The sequence below is a fragment of the Octopus sinensis genome, linkage group LG2 (assembly GCF_006345805.1).
Source record: "Octopus sinensis linkage group LG2, ASM634580v1, whole genome shotgun sequence".
NCBI lineage: Eukaryota > Metazoa > Mollusca > Cephalopoda > Octopoda > Octopodidae > Octopus > Octopus sinensis.
In genome coordinates this window covers 61,363,921-61,390,771 of record NC_042998.1, presented here as the reverse complement: position 1 = coordinate 61,390,771, position 26,851 = coordinate 61,363,921, and the positions used below count along the sequence as shown (strand labels likewise).

Genomic DNA, 26,851 nt, shown 5'->3' with positions numbered 1-26,851 from the left:
GTGACATCAACAAATCAATTGATATCTGAATTTTGGTCTGTTTTGGACCCCACAGCAACAAATACTCCAGACATCCTTAGTTTATTCAGGATCTTTGTTCCAATATAAATATATCAACAAACAAAACATTCACTGATTTATTCAGGAGTTGGCTGGGTTTAAATTCAATCAATACATACACTTGATACAGCTGTAGAGTAAAATAATTATATTTTTAACATTTATGAATTAAATGCAAATGCAGAATAGGTCAAGTTATAATATTTTGTCATTAGGACCCTACGTTATAACACATCAAGTCCCTTAAGAAAAATTTCTTTGAGACACACATACACAAACACACTCACTTTCCCCCACACTCTCTTTCTTTCTTTCTTCCTCTCCCTCTCTCACACTCACACAGGTACAGGCACACACAGGCATACACACACACACACATAAAAACATATAATGTCAACATTGTTTTAAGATTCATTTTTCCATGCTTGTGAAGGCTAGGCAGGATTCCTTGAGCCTGATTTCCAGTTGATAACCCTCTCTTGTTTCAAACAAGGTAGTCTTTCCTTGTGGCTAGACATGTCCTCATGCAAAACTGGAAACAAAGAACACCACTTATATGACCATGATGTTTTATCCCTAGCATATCAACTCTTCAAAACTATAAAGCTACCATTCCAGATTCTTTTGGAAAATATTCAACTCAATCATATTCCCCATGATCCAGATGACATTTCCAGTATGCCTAAAGCTACAAAGCTTTGTGAAATTAAACAAGAGAAGATCCTTGCTCTGAAAGTGAAAGGAATGAGTAACCGGAAGATTGCCGAGAAGATTCAGCAAAGCAGAACACTAGTGGACAATTTTCTGAAGATCCTGATAGCTACTACAAGGCTCATGCTGGTGGACCTCCCAAGGCTATATCGGAAAAGGATGAAAGGGTTATTGTCAGAGTTGTGAAGAAGTCATGCTGCTCTTCTGTTTTCAAAATCAAAACATCAGCCTTGATATCCACCATATGAAGAGTGATTTTGAACCCTGGTTTCCACCCGTATAAGTGGTTAGGACATCCGTTATTGTCCCCTTCCCACAAAGCTGTTACACTGAAGTTTGCTAGGCCGCATCAGTGAGATGGTAAATGGACCAGGGTTCTGTTCTCTGGTGAGAAAAAATGGAATTTGGACAGCGATGACGGTTATAAATATTACTGGGCAGGTAAATGTATTGGAGGAGATCTTATGGTATGGGGAGCAATAGCTGCCACTGGGAAGCTGCCACTTGTCATCAAGGATGGCCATTTCAATGCTGTGTGATACATCGATATGTTGGACGGAGCTGACATCGACAAAGAAGGAAGAAAGCTGTGTGGAGAAAACTTCATATTTCAAGAGGACAACGCTCCTATTCATAAAACGAAGGCATCTCTAGACTTCCTTCATGCAATCGGGGTTGAAGTCATGACATGGTCAGCAAGAAGTCCTGACCTTAATCCCCTAGAGAATGCCTGGGGTTATCTCATGAACGTTGTGTACAGTGAAGGCAAACAGTATTCATCTGTTGGTGAACTCAAAATGACAATAAAGAAGGCCTGGAAAGATCTTTTACTGGTCTGCAGCAGAAGATGATTGAGAGCCTGAAATCACATGTTTTTGAAGTAATTTAGAAAGGTGACGGTCAGACACACTATTGTTGCTGTATTGCATGAGAATATCATTGAAATATATCATAATTTCCCCATTTTGCATCATTTTTGCAACATTATTCAACCTGGCATTATAGTTTTGTACACAGGGTTTCTGACTTTGTATGTTTTTTTTAATTATTATCTTATTTGCTTTTGGATTTCAATAAATTTAAAGACTGCAATGGCTTCTTCTAGTCCATTTCCTATTTAGAGGGGAATTTCATGAATTTGTGTTGTGTATTTTGCCAGAAAAGAAAAAAGGACTGTGTTCTGGCTTTATAGCTTTGAACAGCAGTTTACAACAACACAGATGTTTCATACTTTAAAAATGCATTGAACTCTTCTATTGGATAAATTAGTTTATTTGATGACTTCTCTTTACAGGTGATACAAACATCTTCTACCAAAGAATATAACAAAAGTACCAGTCATATTATTTCTGCAAATATTCCTAACATTCAGATAACTAACCTCAATGAACCAGTAACCGTATCATTCAATTCAGTATATCAGGTAACAGCTAAGTATTATATTTATAATAGCTGTTGTTTGTGTTGTTGTAAATGTTGTCAATGTTTTATTTGAAGGCTCTCTCTGATTCCTCCTGAAGAAAATACAGACCACGGCAGCAGCAGAAGCATAAATGCATTAATATTTGCAGTGATTAAGGCAGTGAGCTGGCAGAAATGTTAGCATGCCGGGCAAAATGCTTAGTGGTATATTTGCAGTGATTAAGGCAGTGAGCTGGCAGAAATGTTAGCATGCCGGGCAAAATGCTTAGTGGTATTTCGTCTGTCTTTACGTTCTGAGTTCAAATTCCGCTGAGGTCGACTTTGCTTTTCATCCTTTCAGGGTCGATAAATTAAGTACCAGTTGCATACTGGGGTTGATCTAATCAACTGGCCCCCTCCACACAAATTTCGGGCCTTGTGCCTAAAGTAAAAAAGAATATTTGTTGTGATTAAGGCAGCAAACTGGCAGAAACGTTAGCACACTGGGCAAAATGCTTAGTAGTATTTTGTCTGTCTTTACATTCCGAGTTCAATTTCTGCCATGGTCGACTTTGCTTTTCAGGGTCGATAAATTAAGTACTAGTTGCATATTGGGGTCGATCTAATTGACTGGCCCCCTCCCCCAAAATTTTGGGCCTTTTGCCTAGAGTAGAAAAAAGAAATTTTGCTGTGAATGTAGTTAAGTTTTGCTTTCAGTATCATCTGTGCTCTGATCCCTGATATACATAGGTAGTCTCTGTTAAACAAGGTACAATGCACGAATCTAGAGTTCCAGAAATATCATCTTCACTTCTTTGAGGGATATACTTCACATTTCCATATATACGAGAGTTTGCTGAAAAGTTCCTGGCTTTGGGTAAAAGGAGGATTGGTTAATTACGATCTTATTCTATATACGAGGGGCGTTCAATAAGTAATGCCTCTGACCCACTTCCCATAGCAGTAGAGCAACGAAACTTGGCACAGTTATTAGTCTTTTTCTACATAGGAACCACCCAGAGTTACGCATTTCTTCCATTGCTTGATGCAGCTCTGGAGACCGTTTTTGTAGAAGACCCCAGCTTGGTCCTCCAACCTCAACGTGATTTCAGAAATCAAGGCTGCATCATCTGGGAAACGCTCTTCCTTTCAAAAAACAACTTCATGACTGGGAAGAGGTGAAAATCAGAGGGTGCAAGGTCAGGAAAGTAGGGGGATGGGGGAGGAGTTCATAGCCATACGCCTGTGCTTCTGATCTGGCGACAAGCGAGTTGTGAACGGAGCGTTGTCCTGCAGGAGGAGGATAACTTTGCTGATCTTGCCCCGCCTCTTGATTTTGATAACTTCTCTTAATTTCCTCAAAAGTGAAGCATAATAGGCTCCTGCAATTGTGGTACCCTTTGCCAGGAATCTGTCATCACTACTCCGTCCTGGTCCCAGAAGACTGTAAGCAATCACTGGCCACCCGCCAGCACAATTCAGGCCTGTGGCCTGGCAGAAGTTAGCAAAAAAATATGGGTTATGATGAAAGGCAGCAAACTGGGTCGAGTAAACGTTAGCTACAACTGGCCCCCTCCACAAATGCTTAGTAAAAAGAATATGTATTGATTAAGGCTGTCCGTTAGCATTCCTTAGTAGTATTCAATTTCTGCCATGGTCGACTTTGCTTTTCAGGGTCGATAAATTAAGTACTAGTTGCATATTGGGGTCGATCTAATTGACTGGCCCCCTCCCCCAAAATTTTGGGCCTTTTGCCTAGAGTAGAAAAAAGAAATTTTGCTGTGAATGTAGTTGAGTTTAGCTTTCAGTATCATCTGTGCTCTGATCCCTGATATACATAGGTAGTCTCTGTTAAACAAGGTACAATGCACGAATCTAGAGTTCCAGAAACATCATCTTCACTTCGTTGAGGGATATACTCCACATTTCCATATATATGAGAGTTTGCTGAAAAGTTCCTGGCTTTGGGTAAAAGGAGGATTGGTTAATTACGATCTTATTCTATATATTCCCCTCCCAGATTCACACACTTATTGCAGCAGTACTTCAGCTTTTTCTAAGAATTTGGAAAGTTGGGCCTCCAATCAGGCCTTTCACAATACCCTTAAAACCAGGAATATATATATACACATACATATATATATATATATATATATATATATATAGATAGATAGATATAGATAGATAGATAGAATAGATATATTGATATATATATATATATATATATATATATATATATACATACATACATACATACATGCATCATCATCATCATCAAATCATCGTTTAACGTCTGTTTTTCTATGTTTAGCCTGGGATGCCCGGTTTGACCAGGGTCTGGGAAGCCAGGAGGCTCACCAGGCTCCAGTCTATCTGGCAGGGTTTCTAACAGGCTGGATACCCTTTCTGAATGCCAACCACTCCATGAGTGTAGTGAGTGCTTTTTACGTGCCACTGGCACAGGTGCCAGGGAAGGCTGGCAGTGGCCACAATTGGTTGGTGCTTTTTACGTGCCTCTGGCACAGGTATCACAACTAGAATTTCCATTTGATATATATTTTGATGATGTATTTGACTCAGTAGGTCTCCTCAAGCACAGCAGGTTGCCTTATGATCCAAAGTAAGCACAGCAAGCTGTTCTACGATCCAAGATACTTTGGATGGGCTGGGGCTGCTATGTGAAACTGGTGCAGGAAACAGCCATGTACTCATGTTATTTGTTGAGTCTTCACAGTTACAGCATATCTCCAGAGATCTCAGTCTTTTGTCATTGCCCCTGTGAGGCCCAAGGTTCAAAGGTCATGCTTGACCACTTCATCTCATGTTTTTCTGGGTCTACCTCTACCCCGGATTCCTTCAACTGTTTGGGATGGCACTTCTTCACACATCTCTCCTCATCCATCCATAGTTCATGACCATACCAGTGCAAACATCTCTTTTGCACGCCACATCCGATGCTTCTTATGTCAAGCATTTCTGTGAGGGCACTTACACTCTGTCGTGTGTGCACACTGACATTACACATCCAGCGGATCATGCTAGCTTCATTTCTTTCAAGCCTACGCATGTTTCCCTACCATGAAGCATGGCAGTTCACACACATGTGTCGTACAATCTACCTTTCTCTCTGAGTAAGAGACCCTTTGTCACCAGTAGGGGTAGAAGCTTTCTAAACTTTGCCTAGGCTGTTCGTATTTTAGTGGTGACACTCTCTGAGCATCCACCTCGACTACTAACTTGGTCACCTAGGTAGCGGAAACTATCAACTACTTCTAGTTTCTCCCCCTACATATATATATATATATATATATATATATATATATTATACTAGACATAGTGTAAGTACCTTGAGAGAGAAGTTGGACCTAAGAAGCATCAGTTGTGGTGTGCAGAGAGATGTTTTGCGCTGGTATGGCCATGTGGGCGAGAATGGATGAAGATAGTTGTGTGAAAAGTGCCACACCCAGCGGTGAGGGACCTGTGGAAGAGCAGACCCAGGAAAACCTGGGATGAGTGGTGAAGCACGACCTCGAACTTTTGGTCTCACCGAGGAAATGACTAGAGATCCGAGACCTTTGGAAGTATCTGTGCGTGAGAAGACCCAGCAGGACAAGTGAGACCATAACCCATGGCCTCAGTCCCTTATGCATACCTTTCCTTCTTGGGACACAAAACTCTACTTTTGAAGACCTGTTGAGCAAGTGAAATCAAAATCAAAATCAAAAATCAAAATCGATCAACATGAATGGAAATTGTAGCTGTGATACCAGTGCCGGTGGCACATAAGAGAACCATCCGAACGTGGCTGTTGCCAGCTCCACCCCGACTGGCTTCTGTGCCGGTGGCACATAAAAAGCATCATCCGATCGTGGCCATTTGCCAGCCTCGCCTAGCCTCCGTGCCGGTGGCACGTAAAGAGCACCATCCGATCGTGGCTGTTTGCCAGCCTCGCCTGGCCTCCGTGTCGATGGCACATAAAAAGCACCATCCGATCGTGGCCGTTTGCCAGCCTCGTCTGGCACGTAAAAAGCACCCACTACACTCATGGAGTGGTTGGCATTAGGAAGGGCATCCAGCCGTAGAAACATTGCCAGATCAGACTGGGCCTGGTGCAGCCTTCTGGCTTCCCAGACGCCAGTTGCACCATCCAACCCATGCCAGCATGGAAAGCGGACACTAAACGATGCTGATGATGATGATGATGATATATATATGTATATCTGTAAATGTAATATGTGACAATTATTCGGTAGCCATGATAAAGCTCTGAGTTTCGGATGTCGCGGTGGAAATCCATGCCCCCATCTCTTCAGTTATCCATCCATCTGAAAAAATTCTCTGTAATTTTCTCGAAAAGTTTCTAAGAGTATAGTTCCTATGATGATATAGGTATGTTTTTCATAGAATAATCGATGTAGTAGGCAGAATCCTCAACTGATGAGGCGATTTTCCAAAATAAGCTGTATTAGCCCTTAGGGAATAATAGCAGTGTACATATGTATGTATGTATGTATGTATGTATGTGTATATATATATATATATATATATACTAACAGTATCACCCGGCGTTGCTCGGGTTTGTAAGGGAAATAACTATATAAGCATTTTTAGAGAGTTATAGCCAAAAAATAGCAAAAAAATGCATAAAAAATGGAAAAAAATGATGCTAATTTTTTTAAAAAATCGTTGACTCATCGTAGACATTTTTAGAGAGTTACTTCCCTTATATAATAGCGAAAAAAATGCATTAAAATGGAAAAAATTATGGTAATTTTTTTTTTTAATCGTAGACTCATCGTAGACTCATCGTAGACACGCGCTAATACCCAGAAGGGCTTGATATGAATCACGACTATAAGATACCGGTTTTGGTTAAACTGCACCGCAAAATGTGGGAGTAGTTAGGAATCTAAATCGTAGGAGACAGACAGCACACAACCTCACTTTTATATATAAAGATATATATTACGGAGTTGTACTCGCATAGCAAGTAATTTGATCTGAGATCGTGTGCTGAAACGAAAACAATTGCAGTGTGGAAGGTGTTTATAAGCCATTTAAGAAACACTCAAAAGCCGTTCATTCACTTTAAGTAATTTGTCAAAAAAATATTTTTCGTCGCTAAAATCCGCGACGTGTTCACTGACAAAGGATGCAGCACGGGTTTTTGTCAGTGAACACGTCGCGGATTTTAGCGACGAAAATATTTTGACAAATTAAACTTAAATGTTGAAGTGAATCGAACGGCTTTTGTGTGTTTCTTAAATGGCTTATAAACACCTTCCATGCTGCAATTGTATATATATATATATATATATATACATACATATATATATAATTTAGGAAATTTCTTGTTACAGCTATAATATTTAGAAAAAGAATTTTTCAAAAAATTATGATTAAGAAAAGAACTTCTTAGAGAGTAGAATGGTACTAACCTTTAGGAAGAAATTTAAGAAATTGTGTGTAGGCTCTAATAAATGTGCAAGCACTTTCATACAACAGCCATAACATGTGCTGGATGACATTGAAAACTGAAAGCATTTATACATTTATTAAAGCCTACACACAATTTGTGAAATTCCTTCCTAAAGATTCACACCATTCTACTCTGTAAGAAGTTTTCTTTCTTAATCTTAACATTTTCAGAAACTTTGTCTCGAAATATATATATAGGTATGGGAGTGGGTTCAGTCCAACTGCATGGCACCTTGGGCAAGTGTCTTCTACTATAGCCTTGGGTGGAACAAAGCCCTGAGTAGATTTGAAACAAGTATAAGAATATAGGATGCAGTGTAAATTATAAGAATATACATAGGCATAGGAGTGGCTGTGTGGTAAGTAACTTGCTTACCAACCATATGGTTCTGGGTTCAGTCCCACTGCATGGCACCTTGGGCAAGTGTCTTCTACTATAGCCTTAGGCCAACCAAAGCCCTGTGAGTGGATTTGGTAGATGGAAACTGAAAGAAGCTTGTCGTATGTGTGTGAGTTTGTCCCCCCCCCCCCAACATCGCTTGACAACCAATGCTGTTGTGTTTACGTTCTCATAACTTAGCGGTTCGGCAAAAGAGACCAATAGAATAAGTACTAGGCTTACAAAAAATACGTCCTAGGGTCGATTTGCTCGACTAAAGGTGGTGCTCCAGCATGGCCACAGTCAAATGACTGAAACAAGTAAAAGAGTAAATCTATAAATGAGATGGAATGGTCCGCTAAACTGTCCCAGCCTGTGATATGGGAATTACAATGTTAATAATAACCAAATACAAATGACAATGGTCTGTTCTGATGTTTTCTATGTCAAATAGGTAGACATAATAATAAACATGTATTCTAATTACAAAGCAAGTTGATTAAATAAATTATCAAAATTTTAATTTTTCTATTTTTTCAGAACCAACAGTGTGCTTATTGGGATGAATCCTCTGATCAGAAACCCCGTTGGTCAACAAATGGCTGTAAAACATCCACCTATGTGCCTGGAGAGAAAGTAGTTTGTTCCTGTAACCACCTTACAAGTTTTACTCTACTGGTTGGTAACAATATGACAAGTCATAATTACCAGTAATTCAGCAGTTACATTTATGTATCAATGATTTTAAAGAGTTGTATATACTAACACACCTACTGGACTTTGTGTTGGTTGGTATTATAGAAATATTAATAGGGATTATTGTATTGTTATCCTTAAATTTTTGATTGAAATGAGAGTTGCATTTGTGATTTTTAGATATATGAGATTACAATATTTAAAAATTGATTATAGGGGGATAAGAGAATTTTGCTTTTTTTTTTTTTTGATAATATATCAAGAGTTTTAATTTTATTAGGGTTGATAAATGGTAAGACAGCACTGTTCTTGTTGCTATTTCTGTTATTAGTTTGAATTCAGGATGGTACCTTTTAGAGGTATCAAACTACCGTTTTCAATGAAATGCATAGGAATTCCTCCAGCATTGATATGAATTGGAGGGAGGCAGAATCATTTCTCCTGGTTTTGAAATTTATTGTGTTGTCTAACTAACAGAGTCATATTTAAGGTATAACAAACCTCCATAGCACATTAAACATGATCGTTGATCAGATGTTAAACCCTTGGCCTCTTCGTGATTCCTCTCCATTCATTGGATTTCTCTGCCTGAGACTTTCATGTCAATAAAGGACATGTATCCAATACCTGTACAAAGTTATATCTTCATTGAATTTAAGCTAAAAATCTATGGATTGGTGGTACATTCTGCCTCTACTTAGATGTCTTATATATCAGGTTGAGTAAAAAGTAAGCAATGTTTTAAAACATAAAACTCATCACAATATATTTCAAGAATGAGGAAATTTTGTTCATCAAAATAAGTACCATTGAAATCAACACATTTTTGTCAACGAGTTACAAGTTTGTTTCTTCTGCTAACATAAAAATCTGGAGTTCTGGAGCTAATGAACTCTTTGAATGCACTTTCGGCATTGGTTTGATTTTTGAACTCCTTCTCTCGCAGGAAACCATCAAGGTGCTTAAAAAAGTGGTAGTCTGCAGGAGAAAAATCTGGGGAATAAGCTGGGTGGGGAAGAACTTTGTAGCCAAGTTCCCTCAACTTCTGGAGAATTGTCAGTGAAACATGAGGTCAAGCATTGTCATGAAGAATGATTGGCCTGTTTCTGTTGACCAATCTGTGATGAAGGAATTGCAGTTTTTCATTTTGGCAATTTCGTGGCAATATGTTTCTGCAGTAATGGTTTTGCTGGGTTTTAAGAAGTTATAGTGGATGAGTCCAGCAGTACACCACCAAACAATCACCATTACCTTCTTTTTGAAGAGCTTGGGTTTAGAGAAGGTTTCTGGTGCTTCATTTTGCTCCAGCAACTGCAAAGAACATTTTTTCATCTGCTGTACGTCCTTTTTTGAAGTTGAATAGCAAAATTGCTCGAATATCACTCTTTGACAGTTCCATTTCAGATGATTGTAACAACATTGAAAAAAATATCAATGTTAATTTATTGATGCATTTGGGCAAGTCTATGTCTCTATTATCAGACAATTGCAAGAAAATTTTTTCAAAAAATTCAAAACTCTGCCAAAATCCGGTACAAATTCTTCATGGTTCAACTTTTTATTCAACCTGATATACATTATGAAGGCAGTGAAAATTCATATTAGAGTTGTGTAACACATAATAGAAGAAAGCCCAATAATACATTGTTTCTAATGCAGTTTACTGTAGTCCTCGTTTTCTACATCAATGCTATATCCACTTATGATTTATATTGATTGACACAGATGAAATGAAGTGGAGGGTGAGTTAATATGTTGTCGTTTGTGTCTGTTTCAGGATGCCCCCGAGCAACACTTATTTGTTTGTCTCACATTAGCTGTGGAATATCATTAGTCTTACACATTCTTACAGCAATCTTTTATGGTTATATCAAGTAAGCATTTCAATTTCTATTTTCTTTTAAAAACTGTTTAAATACTGAGAGACAGCATCCATCACTTTGTCGGGTTCTCACAGGCTGGTAAGATCAATGTGGGTTTGATGTCTACAGGAAAAACCATGAATGAACAGACAATTTCGAAAAGTTGTCACTCTGATGAGGATTGACTGGACAAAAACTGTAGTGTAGATTTTTTGAGTGACTCACAATAAGGATGACATAAAAAAGAGATAGGTTTAGGGATGAGGGAAGTCTATCATGTGTGTTTAGTCTATAGCTTGTTAATTCAGAAAATTACAGACCAATAAAGTAGTGACAGTAATGACTCTGTCTCTACTACTACTACTACTGTATTGATATTTACTATTTTTATGCAGTATAATGGTAAGCAAGTTGCTATAGTGTGTTGGTGAGTTAAGCTTGATACCATTCTTCCAGATCAACTTCTTTTGAGTGTGGTCTACAATATATGTGTGTGTGTGTGTGTGTAGATAGAGGCAACACCCTTGCATAGATGTGAGCAGTACTCTATTTTGGAACTGACTTGAGATTTGTAGAATGTCAGCATTTGCTTAAAGTTAGTCAGTATCACCTGACCCTAAACAGTAATCTAAGTCTTCCTGACATATTGTTAGCAATGGTCTATACATACATACATACATTGTGGCTGCCTCCTTGTTATCGAGTATGGCCATTGCATGAAGCTTAACTGTTACTGGTGCTGTGATCGAATGTGACTTTTTAGCCCAGCTAAAGATCTACAATGTCTTGTACAAAATTGGCAACTAAAACCTTCACTGGTAATAGCTGGCTGTAGTTGTAACTGGGCTTCATGTACCTTTGCATGTCGTTTAAGTCCTCCCGCCGAATTACACTCTCTTCCACATGCCCGACAGACATGATTAGTATGGTGTGTTACACCACCACCAGTGACCAGGTTGTCACTCATCTGTCTCGTTTTATAACTATGAAGATGACTCTTGAGTCCAGCTTCACTGAGGAAGGGTCTTGCACAGACATTGCATGTCAGCATCAAAGGAAGACCCTTCCCTTCTGGAAGTGTAACAGCGATGCCCTTCCTGACATCCCTCCTTACTTTCTCATGTGCAACTCGTGATTTCTCAAAAGTGGCTGTCCCCTCATGCACAATCCTTCTCCACCTGCTATGATCAATAGCTATGCCTTCCCATGTGTCAGGAGAGATGTAAGCATCTCTTAAGGAAGCCTTTAGCAAGTCCTTATACCTCTTTTTTGGTTTATGTGGAGGTCGTTCTCCTTTAGCTAATTCTCCATAAAAGAGTTGTTTTGGCATCCTTGAATCCTTCATTCTGACCAGATGACCACTCCATCTGAGCCTTTGCTTTAACACAAGAGCTTCTATACTTTCACACCGAGAGCCTTCCAATATTTCAAGATCACGGATGCGGTCCTTCCACTTAATGCTATAGATCCATCTGAGGCACATCTGATGGAAATTTCAGTTGTTTAAGGTGGTATCGATATGTAACCCACGTCTCGCAGGCATAGAGAAGAGAAGGGAGCACACATGCCTTGTACACCTTTATCTTTGTCTTTCTGCATATGTCTCATCAACTCCAGAGGCGCTTTTCTAGCCTTCTGAAAGCAGCACTTGCTTTCCTAATTCTATATGGAATTTCATCATCCAAATCGCCATATCTATATATAGTGCTTCCCAGGTAGACAAACTGATCAACTACATCAAGTCGTTTACCATACACATAGATATTTGGTACACTATACTGCTTACATACATACCTATAATTATTGGGACCTTGGGATATGTAACACACTGCCTAAATACCAATCTTAAGAAATTAGGCTGCTCAAAACCAGAAAGAAGAAAACTAATATGTGGACAACGGATCCAATCCATCAGTGGAACTGTAAAAATCTGTAAAACTTTACAAAACTTTATCATTTAAATATATACGAGCATGTCTAGAGATGCAACTATATGCATGAAAATGCATACATGAAGCAAAACATACAAATTTACATCACCAGTCTGGAACCCCTATCTTGCTAAGGACATTGACTTCCTGGAAACTGTTCAGAGACGTGGAACCAAGTAAATACCTTCCATCAGGTATCTACCATATTCTGTATACCTTACTTCTAGTTAGTGTACTACTAACTGCCAACAATGTCCCATTCTTCGTCGTCTTCTTTTTTGTTTCTCCCTTGTGCTACAGGAGGGTGTAGTTCCTCCGCTTTATCTGGAGGATCTTCCCTCCCTCCTGTAGTCTTGGGGTCCTTCGGTGGGCAACCATTGCTGCCCACCTTCTTCCTTTTTTTCCCTTATTTCGAGGAGGTCTCCACCTCCTCGAATGCCTCCACCTCTCCCTCCAAAGGAGGAGGGAGTGCTACTTTTATTAACTACTCCAGGACCTTACTTTGGTCCTGGGGGCAGTTCTTAATATGGCCTAATTCCAGGTACAAGTGACATTGGGGGTGGGGCGTCCCACAAGTATCACTGGGTACCTGCAACCGGCCATTTTCAAAAGATCTGGAAATACCAGATCTTTAGCATCTGATCAGGTCCATAGGGTCAAAAGCGGTTTTAACCCCACCCAGTCAGCTGCTGGCAACAATTTCACATTTAAAAACTTTGGCCTGCTGCCAGCAGATCTGCTGCCAGACTCCAGCAGATAGTGTCCTCTATCCATTCCAGGTCAATGCCCAGTAGCAGCCCACAGACCCAAGCTCTTGTTAATTTTTTCCCTCAATATGTGGGAAGAAACAGAATCTTTTGCCCTTCTAAGGGCTGGTTCGCAAATTTGCCAGCCACCTCAGGGGTGTCAAATAGCAACCACACCGTTGCATATCTAACACCCCTGGAAATAAACTTAATAGTTGGCAGATGTTCTGACAACTCTTTTTCTATTTCTCTCTTCGGAAAGACCGCGATGGTGTCGAGTGATGGTCCTCAACACCACCATTCTTTCCTCTAAGTCTTTTAACCATTGCTTGGGTGGAATGATTTCCCACTCCAACACAGTGTTCATTTTCTTCGCCATGCTTTGAAGAAAAAGTTCAGGAAACATTTCAAAACACAGCAACACACAATTCCGACCAACTTGTACTCCCGGCCAACAGGTTGTCCAAAAGTGAACAGGGACACAGCAGCAGGAACATAGCTTCAAAACAATCGCCACAAATTGGTAAAAATTCAGAAATTTTTCCAAAAAAAATTTCACAATTTTTGGAGGTGGGATATGCCCCCAAAACAACACAATTAAGTGAGACAGTGCAACTATAGGCAGACAAATGCCCTGGAATGCAAAAACTTCTATTAAAAAGTAATAATCGATATTAGTCAATTGTTGTTGATCAATATTTCTCCATTTTCTGCTGAATTTAAATTTAATTCCTGATAAACTCATGTTTATTTTTGTCATTGCTTGTATCCTATAAGCATAATATGTTTGCATATGTATGCCCAGGGTTAACATAGGTAATTTATACCTGTAGTTAAATGGATATTCTTATCCCTTAGACGTTTATTCCAACCGCTAACACAAATAACCTAATACACACACACACACACACACACACGCACACACACACACACACACACACACATATAAACAAAATACAGAAGGGTATTAAAATACCACTTGCATAACAGAGATATCTCTCTGAAACCACAATTTACTCACTATAAAACTATGCATGGTGGATGTGATAAACATAACAGAAATAGGCTTACCTTGCATTGAATACAAAAGTAATGTATATTCCAGGATCAATTAATCTCACTTTCTGTATGTAAAACATACTTAAGCTCATCAGCTGGACCTAACACTATGGCATCTATTTCTGAAATATTCATCACATTACACGTCATTCAAAAATGAACATAACATGACCTAGTAATATATAAATTTAAGTATCATTAATATTACTTATAATAATAATGATAATAATAGAGTGGCTAGCAAGTTTAGACCTTTATAGGTTATTAATATTATATTACTTAATTTATTGACCCCGAAAGGATGAAAGGCAAAGTCATCCTCAGCAGAATTTGAACTCAGTATGTAAACAGACGAAATACTGCTAAGCATTTCGTCCGGTGTGCTAACATTTCTGCCAGCTTGCCACTTTTGTGTGTGTGTATATTATCATTTCTTTTTCTGTTATTCAGAGAACTGCGGAAATGTTTGTCTTCAAAGATTTTGATATGCCAGTGCATTTCTTTAAGTGTTGTTAATATCATCTTCCTCATCGGGATGCACCCTTATGCCTTAAAAATAACAACTGCTTGTAAGGTAAGTAGAAGCATATTTTAGCAAGTAGATATTTTTCTTATATTAAATATTATGTTCAACAGTCTTTTACTTCAAATAGATTTAATCCATTCGAATTCAAGTTGTCTCAATAAATGTTACATTTAATCCTGTTGTTACTATATTTCTGTTGAGATGCTCCATGTTTCTTTCAATTAATTCTAAATTTAACAAGGAATTTAGTAAAATAACTTGGTTATCATTAAGCTAGAGTTAGGAACATAAATTGTGACTAAGGTTTGGTGGAAGATTTTAATTCAGAACTTTTGAAAACAAGACATTTGTACTACAGAACCAGAGGTGGTTTCAGCCAGGTTGGCATCATATGGGTTAATGTTTGCATTGATCATCCTTGCGTTCTTTCATTTATTGCTAAATGATGACATCCATTTTTATAATTGGAAATACCATGTAATAAACGATCAGTTTTTTAACTTGTCAAATTGCATTTTGTTTCATGTTCAACATCTTACCCTCACCTCTAAGTTAGCCCTTCTACATGTCTGTGTTAGCTTCCTGTTCAACATTCTTTGAAGTTTGTTGTATCTCTTTAAACCATTCCATCTAATCAGACAGCAAATATTTATTGTTGTTATTGTTTCAAATTTTGGTACAAGGCCAGAAATTATCAAGGAGGGGAGGTTAACCGATTACATTGACCTCACCACTTGACCGGAACTTAAATTTATCAACCCTGGAAGGATGAAATGCAAAGTTGACTCTTTTCATCCCTCCAGGGTTGATAAAGTAACATACCAGTCACGTTTTTGGGTTGAGGCCCCACACCACAGGAAAATATTCAACCAAACTACATCTCTGTTACCCTCCCTCGCTTTCCAGCTTTTTCAAACACATGGGGTTAGACACATGCAAACATACTTCGACTTCTTCCTGCATCAGATATCCCCAACATGGTATACCATCTTGTGAGGCAACCTAACATGTAAAAAGAATAGACACAGAAGTTTTTAAAAGATGCATCAGCTCCGAACAAGCCGCACAATTGTGACAGCATTGTGGAAACCACACCCACATGGACAAATCCACCACCGCCAGCAACAACAATACACATCTCAACTGAAAGAAAAAAAACACAGTAGACTGATGCACAAACACAACGTCCACAAAACATCTCCAGTCCAAACATTTTGCTGGTTAGGGATACAAACAAAAAGCTGATGCTCTTTATAGCACACTAGCACTATGACCCAGCGTTGTTGGGTCTAGTGCTAGTCAAGCATATTTGGTCTTTCATGAAAATCCCGCTCTCTTGTCATTCACTTGGTCTAACTCATTAATTATTCCCTGCATTTCTCAAATCAAACAAGCGTGCACGTTTGAAAGCCAAAATACATGATAACGTGTCTTTGCAAAACACAAAAATGCACAGAGTCATACAGACTGTCTGCAAATGTGCATGCACATCAAACTGTCAGGTGTAAAATTATCGCCGTCCAATCAAAAAGAGACATTTTGCCATTTATAGATATAGAGATTTTAAGCAAATGTTTAGAAATTCTCTGGGGAACTGGAAAATCCAGAAATCCGGGTAAGTTCCGGTCCTAAATTGGATAAATTTGTCTGGTACACTATTGAGGTGTGATACGTAACAAAGGGAGAGAAATGCAGAGTTTTAAAGAGTTATTTCGCTTGCTATGGTTTAATATCTTTAGATTAAACTGCTGGAGTTACATCCCTTGTATTAAAGACTTTTGTTACCTGAAACATAAGGGGTCGGTTTATCGATTTTTTTTTTAATGGCTTTCAGGGGTAACTGGGGAAATGAAAAGATCTTCACAACCACCCTTGGATGGTTTTGAATGACCATAGAAAGTGCGAGCCCTCTAACTGAAAAATTGTGGATTTGTATAAAGGATACACACACACACACACACATTTTGCCGTTTATATATATAGAGAGATAAAGAAAATGCTGAAATAGAGGGATAAGTTATCATGACCAGCACTTCCAAAGAGCCACAAAATTTGAAAATAATAAAATTGGACTTGGAGGCATACAAAATACTGAGGGAAGATTTCCCTGATGCTGTGTGAAGTCCTAATGAAAGAGCCAACTGTAGGCTTCTAACAGATTTCCCTAAGGAAGCTCAAAACCCTATGGAGACCAAGTCATTCAGTCACTGGTACCACGAAATAGTTAAGTAGTCTGTTTCCCTTTCTCTTCATCATCTTTTAGCCAACATGGCAGCCTCAACAATAGAATGTATAAATGCATGTGGATTGGGGTCACTCTCGAAGCAGAGTCGCCTGCTCAGTGGCCTCAGATAACTGGGTTTGGATGTGAAAGCCATGAACGAGACCAAAATTTCAAAGATTTCATCCATTCTTACATTCTGAGTTCAAATCTGCTGAGATCAATCTTGCTTTCATTTCTATGGGGCCTTGTACCAAAATTTTATATTATTATTATTATTATTATTATTATTATTATTATCATTATTATTATTATTGTAGTTATTATCGTTATTATTATCATTATAATTTTAAAAGGATTAACATAACTCCTTACAAAGGTAAGTAGACAATATGTAGAGCACAATGACATTACAATAGATATTTTATTGGTTTGAACAATATTTCAACAGCTTGCCTGTTTTTGTCAAGTACAAAATGAAAAGTGATGCATAGAAATTCAAAATTATAGAAATTCAAATTCAAAAATTTGAACGATGGCAACCTGCGTTCCCACGTTAAGAGAATGATATCATCTTTGCTGTACTGAAATATGTGTTCCCATGTTCTGTGTTGAAATTTCAGAAGATTCTATTTTAATTTTCAACTTTCTGGATTCAAAACTATAAAATATAAAACTATTACTGATATCAATATAGTTTACCCCACCTCCACCCCTACCCCTGAAATACAATATATATTTGAAGCCAAACATATGTCAATGTTAGAAACCTTTATTGTTGTTGTTGTTGTCATTCAAGGCTGTGGCTGCTCTGTTACACTACTCCCTTACAGCAACTGTCATGTGGATGGGTATCGAAGCTTTTCATGATTATACAGATTATAAAAATTTGGAACTGAACGAAAAATATTTTATGATCGTGAGTTCAATTTTGGCCTGGGGTAGGTATAATTTCTATCTTCAGTTTTCTATTTTCGGGTCACTTTATCTCTCTCTCTCTCTCTCACACACACACACATACGCTATCTCTCTCTCTCTCTCTCAAACACACATACACACACGTACACACATTTCTTTGTGTTTAATATTTGTACATGAATGTTAGTTGATGGCAAAAATTTCTCTTGAATGATCCAGACAATTGTATTCATTTCATTGAACCAAAAATTTTGAAGGAAAAGTTAACCTTGTTGGGATTTGAACTCAGGACACTAAACTAAACATTATTAACCATGTTTTTTGACATTATCAAAGTGGATGTTGCCTAGTAAGAGTTCAATTTATTTTTCTCGATTTTGTTATTCTGTTCTAATGTTGCAGAAAGTATTGAAAATCAATCACTGCAGTAAAATATCTCAGGAAGGGGCTCTATATCACGAATCCCCTTCAGTGGTTCCAAAAGTGGGTGTTACCATCCCCTTGGGGCAGTAGAAAGATCCAGAGACAGTGGAAAGATCCAAGAGGCAGTGGAAAGATCTGGTGGGGTGGGCACTGGAAAAAAACAGCGCAATAAGGGAGTTATGGATGGCCTTGCCAGCGTCTATTTTTCAATGGTACACTCAAGTTTAAAAAATAGTGTTTAGTAAAACTAACTTAAAGAACAAAGAACAAAAATAAATTTGAAAAACAACAAAAGTTCTCTAACAAAGCTGGTCATAAAATTCACAAGAGAATTCCCCAAAAAGACGAAACATGACACTGAACATATGGCATTTTTTCATCATGTATTTTTTCCACATTTTGAAAACTTATAATCCGTATTCTTTCAGAAAACATTTTTCGAAAGGCTATCATACATGAATCGTAATTTGTTTTTGTTTTTATTTTTATTTTTTGGTGGTGGGGTTTCCAGATTTTAATTATGAAAATCAAAATGAAATGGACGTATGGAATTTTTTTTCTAACAAGGCATACTACAAATGTTTTAAAATGTGGAATATTATAGCATTGAAAATAAATAGTGCAACCTACTTAGAACCTCCAAACTTGGCTTGCTTGGCGAGATTAGTCGCCCTTGCCAAACAATAAAAGTATATTTCTTGCTTATGTTTGCTTTGTAAAAGATTAACATTTTGTTCAAGAGTAATAATTTGTAAGACAACTAGAAACAGATACACAAGAGGAATCAATATTTTGTGTTTGAGCAATAGAAGGGACACCATCGATGGTAGGTTGTCATTGCAGCTTCATCAGTTTATTGTAAAAGTTATACCTAGCATGTCTAGTGCACACTCTATAATCCTCAGGCAACACCTGGTTGCAAATAACCTAAGTTGTGGACTTAACAAATCAATGAGCACTGTTATCACAGCAGTAAATAAAATCAACACACATGCTCACAATTCCTCACTGTTTCAACTCTTGCACACAGAAATTTAATGGCTGTCAAAGGGGAACTGCCTAGAAGTTTCTATTCCCTTTTTAAAACAGTTGTTGAGACTCTTATTCTGTTCGTTATTTTCATTTGATAGATATTTGTCCTCATCTTGTTTGTTGTTAACACAAATATCCATCAAATGTAAATAATATACATAATTCCTCATCTCTTAAATGTAGAACTGTTTATTCTGTTCTTTGTGATGAACCAAGAAATATCAAGCATGGCATTGCTTACATGGCAGATATATTCACAAAGTTCAATGAAGTTTACTTGCAACTGCAAGGAAATTAGGTTAAACCATACCAAAGTAAAACCAACCATTCAAATGTAACATAAGCCTCCAGTTTCTGAGACTCTCTGAATTGGAGAAGGAAAAGTGCACACCAGAAGATGGCATTCAAGTGTATTGTTCACACCTGGATGAGCTGTACTGAGACATGTCTGACAGGTTTCAGGATATTATTTTTAGTTACTTTACCAAGATATCAGCAATGAGGAAACATGAATAGTGGTTTCACTTAAAGTTAAATGACACTGAGCTGAGGCCAAAGTTTAAAAAATCACATCAAGAATTTTGATTACAGAAATACATTTCTGATTGCTACCCTGCTCTGAAGAACAAAGCCAAGATGTAGTCTATTGCTGTCCCAACATCATATTTCGTAGAGCAGAGCTTCAGTATCGAATGTGATGACCTAAAACTACTTTTTAGAACCTTTCAGCCAGATGTTGAGAAGCTAATTTCCCTGCACAATGTATATCCATCGTATTAAAAATATGAAAATAAAGTATTTACAAGTGAGATGTAAATTTACTCTTTCGTATTGTAAAAGCAACAAAACAATGGGTTAAGTTTATTTGTGAAATATAGTTGTTTTGTATTCACAGCTGAAAGAGGTCTGTGTTTGTGGTGGTGAGTGTTTGAGAGAGACACTAGGAATGTTGTATGGGTGCCAAGTGGGTGGCAGTCTGAAAAAGTTTGGCAATCACTGCTCTACCCCATTATAGATCCTACCATCTTTAAAGATACTTTTGAAACTAGAAATTAAAGTGTTGTTGCTTAAAACAACTCAAACTTAGATTACAGATCTGTTTTACTGTAAAATCCAAATTTACAATACCAGGAGCGTTAAATCCTGAGTGAAAAGATCACTGTCCTACAACTTCAGTCTGATCTTGTCTCCAGAGGGAACCCAAGAGTTACCTGTTATGCACTTTCACCAAATAATAGTTGAGGAGAGTGAATTTCTGTTGTCATCCATGTCATTCTGTCTTCTTACCAGTGTCCAGAACTTCCATGATTTTCCACTTTTTGCAGCCCTCTAAAGCATAATTGATAGGATCAAAATAGCATATTAGTCGTAGCTATTTCTAGAAACCAAAGGAGCAAATGGCAAGAAGTGAATTGTGTGTGGTAAGAAATGAAATATCGGTTCCTTTTGAACTGGCTAATTTTCTGGGCAAAAACATACTAAACTAAATCAATTCACATATCATTTATTTATGATTTCAAAAGTTAATTATTATCTAAAGATTCATATTTGTTTCTGTAAATATCATTGTCAGGTCTTCCAGCTGTCATTACTCTGGCAGTTAACTACACAAACAATTACATCAGTGTTGCACAAGTGTAAGTATTTCGCTGTTTCCTTCACCTCATTTTTCTCTGATCTTCAAAATTAATACTTTGCTAGACTCATTTATATTTTGAAAAACTATAAAATAATAGATAAGCTACCATCAAGCTAAAGTCATGATTGTTGCTGTTGATAGCGACCCTACTTCACTAACATTGTTTATATATTTTTCTTATTGAGGAACATGGGTGTCAGTGATCACATTTGTCTCTCCTCTCCTCTCAATTAGAAATCGAAGATATCTCTTTTACTCGTTTCAGTCATTTGACTGTGGCCATGCTGGAGCACTGCATTTAGTCGAGCAAATTGACCCCAGGACTTATTCTTTGTAAGCCTAGTACTTATTCTATTGGTCTCTTTTGCTGAACAGCTAAGTTACGGGGACGTAAACACAACAGCATTGGTTTTCAAGCGATGTTGGGGGAACAAACACAGACACACAAACATATACACACACATACATATGTATATACATATATACGACGGGCTTCTTTCAGTTTCCGTCTACCAAATCCACTCACAAGGCTTTGGTCAGGCTGAGGCTATACTAGAAGACACTTTCCCAAGGTGCCATGCAGTGAGACTGAACCTGGAACCATGTCTATTGACAAATAACTTAAAACATGAATGCAATCAACATATAAGAATAAAACAAAGCATCATACATTTTTCAACTTAATTATTATATGATACAGAAGATTGCATTAATTGCTAATTATTACTTTTCTTGTAATAATTAAAGTCTACGAGAAACATGTCTCTTCTGTATTTAATCATTTAAATTCTTCCTCTAAAGAAGGAGCTGGTTTCTAACAAAAATACAAAGCTCCATCATTGGAATGTTGATAACAAAAGTAATGTCACATTTTAAACCTGAGAAAAGTCTTGCATAATTTTACTGTTCTGCTTACAAATTGTATTTGTAATGTCCGAGTCTGTTGGTTGAATTCGTTTCCTGAAAATTTATGCTTATCCAGAATGACAGTTAGGCATTTACGTACAAAACCAAGTTCTCCAATTATTATTGGTATAAATGTGAATTTGTAATCCGGATATAAAAGCTGGAGGTTTTGAAGCAGTTGTCCGTAATTATCATCTTTTATTTTGATTTTCAAAGAAATATTCTCATCAGCAGGACAGCTAACCTCTTGACGGTACATATTGTTGTCCCAAACAATATCTGGCCTGTTATATTTACAGTTGATAGATGTTTTGAGGGGAATGTTATACCAGTATTTCTTGTGCTGGTATTTGTGTATGTATTCAATAACAGGGGAATTCTCTATATTTATTCTAGGACAGTCTTTTTGCCTAATGGCATTGTATATTGTTTTTGAGACAATGTCATGTCCCATAAGGAAGTAGCCCCTTAATGACAATTTTGGGCAGCTGTTAATCCCATGTGTGATGTCTTCCACAGAAATGTGACATAATCTACATTCACAGTTGCATCTTGGAACTCCAAGGGTTTCACTGTCTCTTTTGTTGATTAGGTATTTAACAGCAATCTCCTGTTCTTGGATTGCAAACGCATAGCCATCAAAGTGGGATGTAATGTGACAATTATGCGTCCAAAAGAAGCTTCGCTTCATGTTAATGTTACTGTCTTCTTAAAGTCTACGAGAAACATAGCCATGCATGGTCTTTTTTCGTATGTATGTATGTATGTATTTATGTATGTATGTATATGTGTATATATTCGTGTATGTTTGTATGTATGTATTTCCTTTGTGTTTTTCTTTTTGTCTTCTTCCTTATCAGCACCCCTTGTTTAAATAGCATCTGCTTAGATAAGCAACTAAAAAAAATCTTTTACTCAGCTTCAAAAATGGCAAAATATATTCATGTTTTGACCAGGAAACCCTCGGTAATTGTATTTGACAAGAATTGTGACTTTCATTATCACATTATACATGTATGTATGTATGTATGTATGTATGTATGTATGTATGTATGTATGTATTCAATGACTATTAGTGGTGAAGCGCCATGCCCACAGTGTGTTGCTGCACAGAGAACTGTCTACTGTGCAGCAAAGTCTAGCACTTGCCCACTATAACAGTGTAAAATCACTATTGCAGCGATCTCTCAGGAAGATGCAGAACACTTGGTGGGAGGATCTTGCTCGTGATGTTCAGGCTGCTGCTGATGCAAATGACAGCAAGAAGCTTTACCATCTTATGAAGCGAGCTTATGGACCTAAGAGCTCCACATCAGCTCCTTTGTTTTCCAAGGAGTCTTCCACTCTGTTTACTAAATCAACAGAAATCACAGGTTGCTGGATCAAACACTTCTCTGAACTCCTAAACCATGAGTCAGTTGTGGATGAAACAGTGATTGATACTATGAAACAAAGACCTATCATTGACTCCTTAGACTCCTCGCCATCAATACATGAAGTAATGACATCAATAAGTAAATTGAATCTTGGTAGGGCACCTGGAAAGGATGGAATTTGTGCTGAGGTCTTGTGATTTGGTGGTAATTGCATCACGCAGTCCCTTCATGAACTTATTAGTGCAGTTTGGAGGGATGGTGCAATCCCTAAGGACTGGAAGGATGCAATTATTCTTCCTCTATATAAAGGAAAAGGAGCCAGAACAATGTGTGGTAACTACAGAGGTATTGCTCTACTATCAGCTGCTGGCAAGGTTCTGGCAAATATTCTTCTTACCCGTCTGAATGGGTGTCTCGTAAATGATGTCCTATCTGAATCTCAATGTGGCTTCCGATCTGGTAGAGGGACAATGGATATGATTTTCACAGCAAAACAGATGCAGGGTCAATGTTGGTGGTGCCATGGCAGGACCCATTCCTGTAGAGAATGGTGTTAAGCAGAGTGACATCCTTGCCCCAACTCTCTTTTCTTTGTACTTTGCTGCTACTTTTACTCATGCTTTTGTTAAGGTTAGCTCTCTGGGAATATATGTCAGATATCGATCTTATGGCCGCCTCTTTAACCTTTGCCGATTTGCTGCCAATTCAAAGGTTTCCCAGTCTATTATTTGTGACCTCCTTTATGCAGATGACTGTGACTTAGTCACTCATACAGTGGATGACATGCAAATACTCATGAATTGCATTTCTGCTTCTTGCAGGGCATTTGGACTCAGCATTAGCCTGGACAAGACTGTTGTAATGTTCCAGCCTGCACGAGGAAATCCATATATAGAACCAGCTACCTTGGTTGAAGGAACAATTCTGAAGGTAGTAGACAAGTTTGTCTACCTGGGCAGCACACTCAGCCGTTCTTGCTCCCTGGATGAGGAAATATCTTTCAGGTTGCAGAGAGCAACAAATTCCTTCCGGTCTCTTCAGTCTCGTGTCTAGTCCCAACATGGCATCGCAAGGAGAACAAAAGTTGCTGTGTACCGTGCTTGTGTACTGACATCGCTTCTCTACTCATGTGAGACATGGACTCTGTACAAACGTCAGGTAAGGGTCCTTGAACGTTTTCATCCGAGATGTCTCAGACACATTCTCAATGTTGGCTGGACCTCAAAAATTCCAGACACACAGATCCTGAGGACAGCTGATATCTTGAGTATTGAGGCAATGGTACACAAGCACCGGTTGCGTTGAACTGGACACCTTATCAGAATGGAGGATAGAATGATTCCTAAGCAGATGCTCTATGGAGAACTTGTGAATGGAAGGAGACTCTGGCAGAAACCAAGGCTGCGATTTAAGGACTGTGTCAAATCCTCGTTAAAGGCCTTTGATATGCAGGACACTGACTAGAAGAACAATGCCTGTCATTGCCACAGATGGAGGAAGCAGGTTAAGGAGGGGATCAGCACTTTTGAGAGAGCACGTATCCAGCATGAAGAACTTAGGTGAGCTGCGCGAAAGCGCACGGCTCGTATAGTGAATGGGGAAAGCTTGGTCTGCAATGTTTGCAGTCGTGTATGCTTGTCAAGAGCAGGGCTCATTAGTCACCTACGGAGCCGCAAATGCAAAATATAAGTTAGTCCTAGAGCGCACAATGTTCCTGAAGGTCGGCAATGGTCTTCCTCGGTCACAAGTGGACGGCCATCATGTATATATGTATGTATGTGTGTGTGTGTGTGTGTATGTATGTATGCATGTATGTATGCATGTATGTATGTATTTATGTATGTATGTATGTATGTATGTATGAATAAATGCATGCATGTATGTATGTATGTACATATGAATGAATAAATGCATGTATGTATGTATGCATGTATGTATGAATGAATGAATAAATGCATGTATGTATGTATATATATATATGTATGTATGTATGTATGTATGTATGTATGTATGTATGTATGTATACATGCATGTATGTATGTGTTCTGATACTTACAATGATTCTGATAATGATGATAAGGAAAATAAGGAAATCATTGTAAAAAGGGGAGGAGCAATTGTAATGATGGTGTTGATTAGGATAATGGTGTAGTGATTATTATGGAAAGATGTTACTGTTATCCTGTTTGTGGATGGAATTCTCCAGGGAAGGAGTATATTTTAATAATTGTAGACTGAATTTTTTCCCATATAAGCAAGATTGGGGCAAGTGTCTCCTCTCTTGAGTTTAAGATGTTAATTGCAGACAGGATGTGCAGTTTTTCTGTTACTACAGATTACACCTTGTGCCTTGTCCATTTTAGACACTTTCTTTAAATACTTGATGGTAGGATTATTTATATGATGTAACATTTCTTCTACTACTGTTACAGATTGTGTAAAAATGTTGAATGAAACAGGCTTTAAAGGTGTTTTCTGTGAGCCCTCATCATTATCATGATATATATGTGTGTACACGTGTGTGTGTATGTGTGTGTGTGTGTGTGTGTGTGTGTGTGTGTATGTGTGTGTGTGTGTGTGTGTGTGATCATGATCATGATCATGGTTTGACTGGAACTGGTAAAGCAGATAGTTGAACCAGGTTCCAGTCTGATATGGCATGGCTTCTATGGCAGGATGCCCTTCCTAACACCAACCAGTCTGAGAGTGTAATGGGTTTTTTTTATGTGCCACTGGCACAGGTGCCAGTTATGTGACACTGGCTTGGCCACAACTATGATTTCACTTGGCTTGATGAATCTTCTCAAGTACAGCATATCGCCAAAGTGTCATCACTTGTCCTCCGTGAGGCCCACCTATATACGATTTTCATAATGCCTTCCTTGTCCTGGACATCAGCCTTGTCAACGAGCTCTTACAAAAGGCACTTATTATCTAGTGGACACTGTCACCAGTTTCTCTTACTGATACAGTCATGCCTGAACTTATATTCTTTTGTGCCAGCTTACTGCATTTACTAGAAAGATGGTTAGTACAGTCATCTTTTTTCTACAGATTCTGCTCTTGTTCTCTGACTGAGTTTTAGCAATCTTTGTATCAAGTTTGTTCAATGCCTTGCTCGTCAGCAACTATGATTAGCGGTTGAGCTTCTCATTTCAGATTTCCATATCAAGGACCTTTAGTTTCAAGATTGACAATGTAATTCCTTTTCTTACCAGCTCATGGTCTAGTCATTTTGCTTCTGTTTTGGAATTTTCTTGGATGTTTTCTTATCTAGTTTTGTTTTGTGTAATGTGACATAGGGCATGGCTTTAGCTCTTTGTTTAAATGTGGTAGATCAATAGCACTGACATACTTTTAAACAGAATGCACTGCAAAAATTGGCAATTAATAGTGGAAGCAATACCCCTTATAGAGAACAATGCAAAATTAAATACACAAATAACTTACACTTAAATAATGCTTGACACTGATATACAAAACTGAG

The 26,851-nt window shown here is 38.0% G+C and overlaps 1 protein-coding gene and 1 long non-coding RNA gene across 2 annotated transcripts in view; one reads left to right on the top strand and one right to left on the bottom strand.

Moving 5' to 3' along the window:
• Window positions 1-26,851, top strand: part of LOC115224769 — a 218,008-nt gene that overhangs the window by 129,804 nt on the left and 61,353 nt on the right. The window contains exons 34-37 of the mRNA XM_029795680.2: window positions 2,066-2,194; window positions 8,570-8,707; window positions 17,870-18,011; window positions 21,017-21,080. Coding sequence (XP_029651540.2) covers window positions 2,066-2,194; window positions 8,570-8,707; window positions 17,870-18,011; window positions 21,017-21,080 — 473 coding nt within the window. The remainder of the gene's footprint in view (window positions 1-2,065; window positions 2,195-8,569; window positions 8,708-17,869; window positions 18,012-21,016; window positions 21,081-26,851) is intronic.
• LOC118768037 lies at window positions 1,677-17,518 on the bottom strand. Its single transcript, XR_005003961.1, has 3 exons — window positions 17,509-17,518; window positions 12,236-12,238; window positions 1,677-1,764 (listed from the first exon to the last, which is right to left on the bottom strand). It is a non-coding gene; the product is annotated as an uncharacterized LOC118768037 (long non-coding RNA).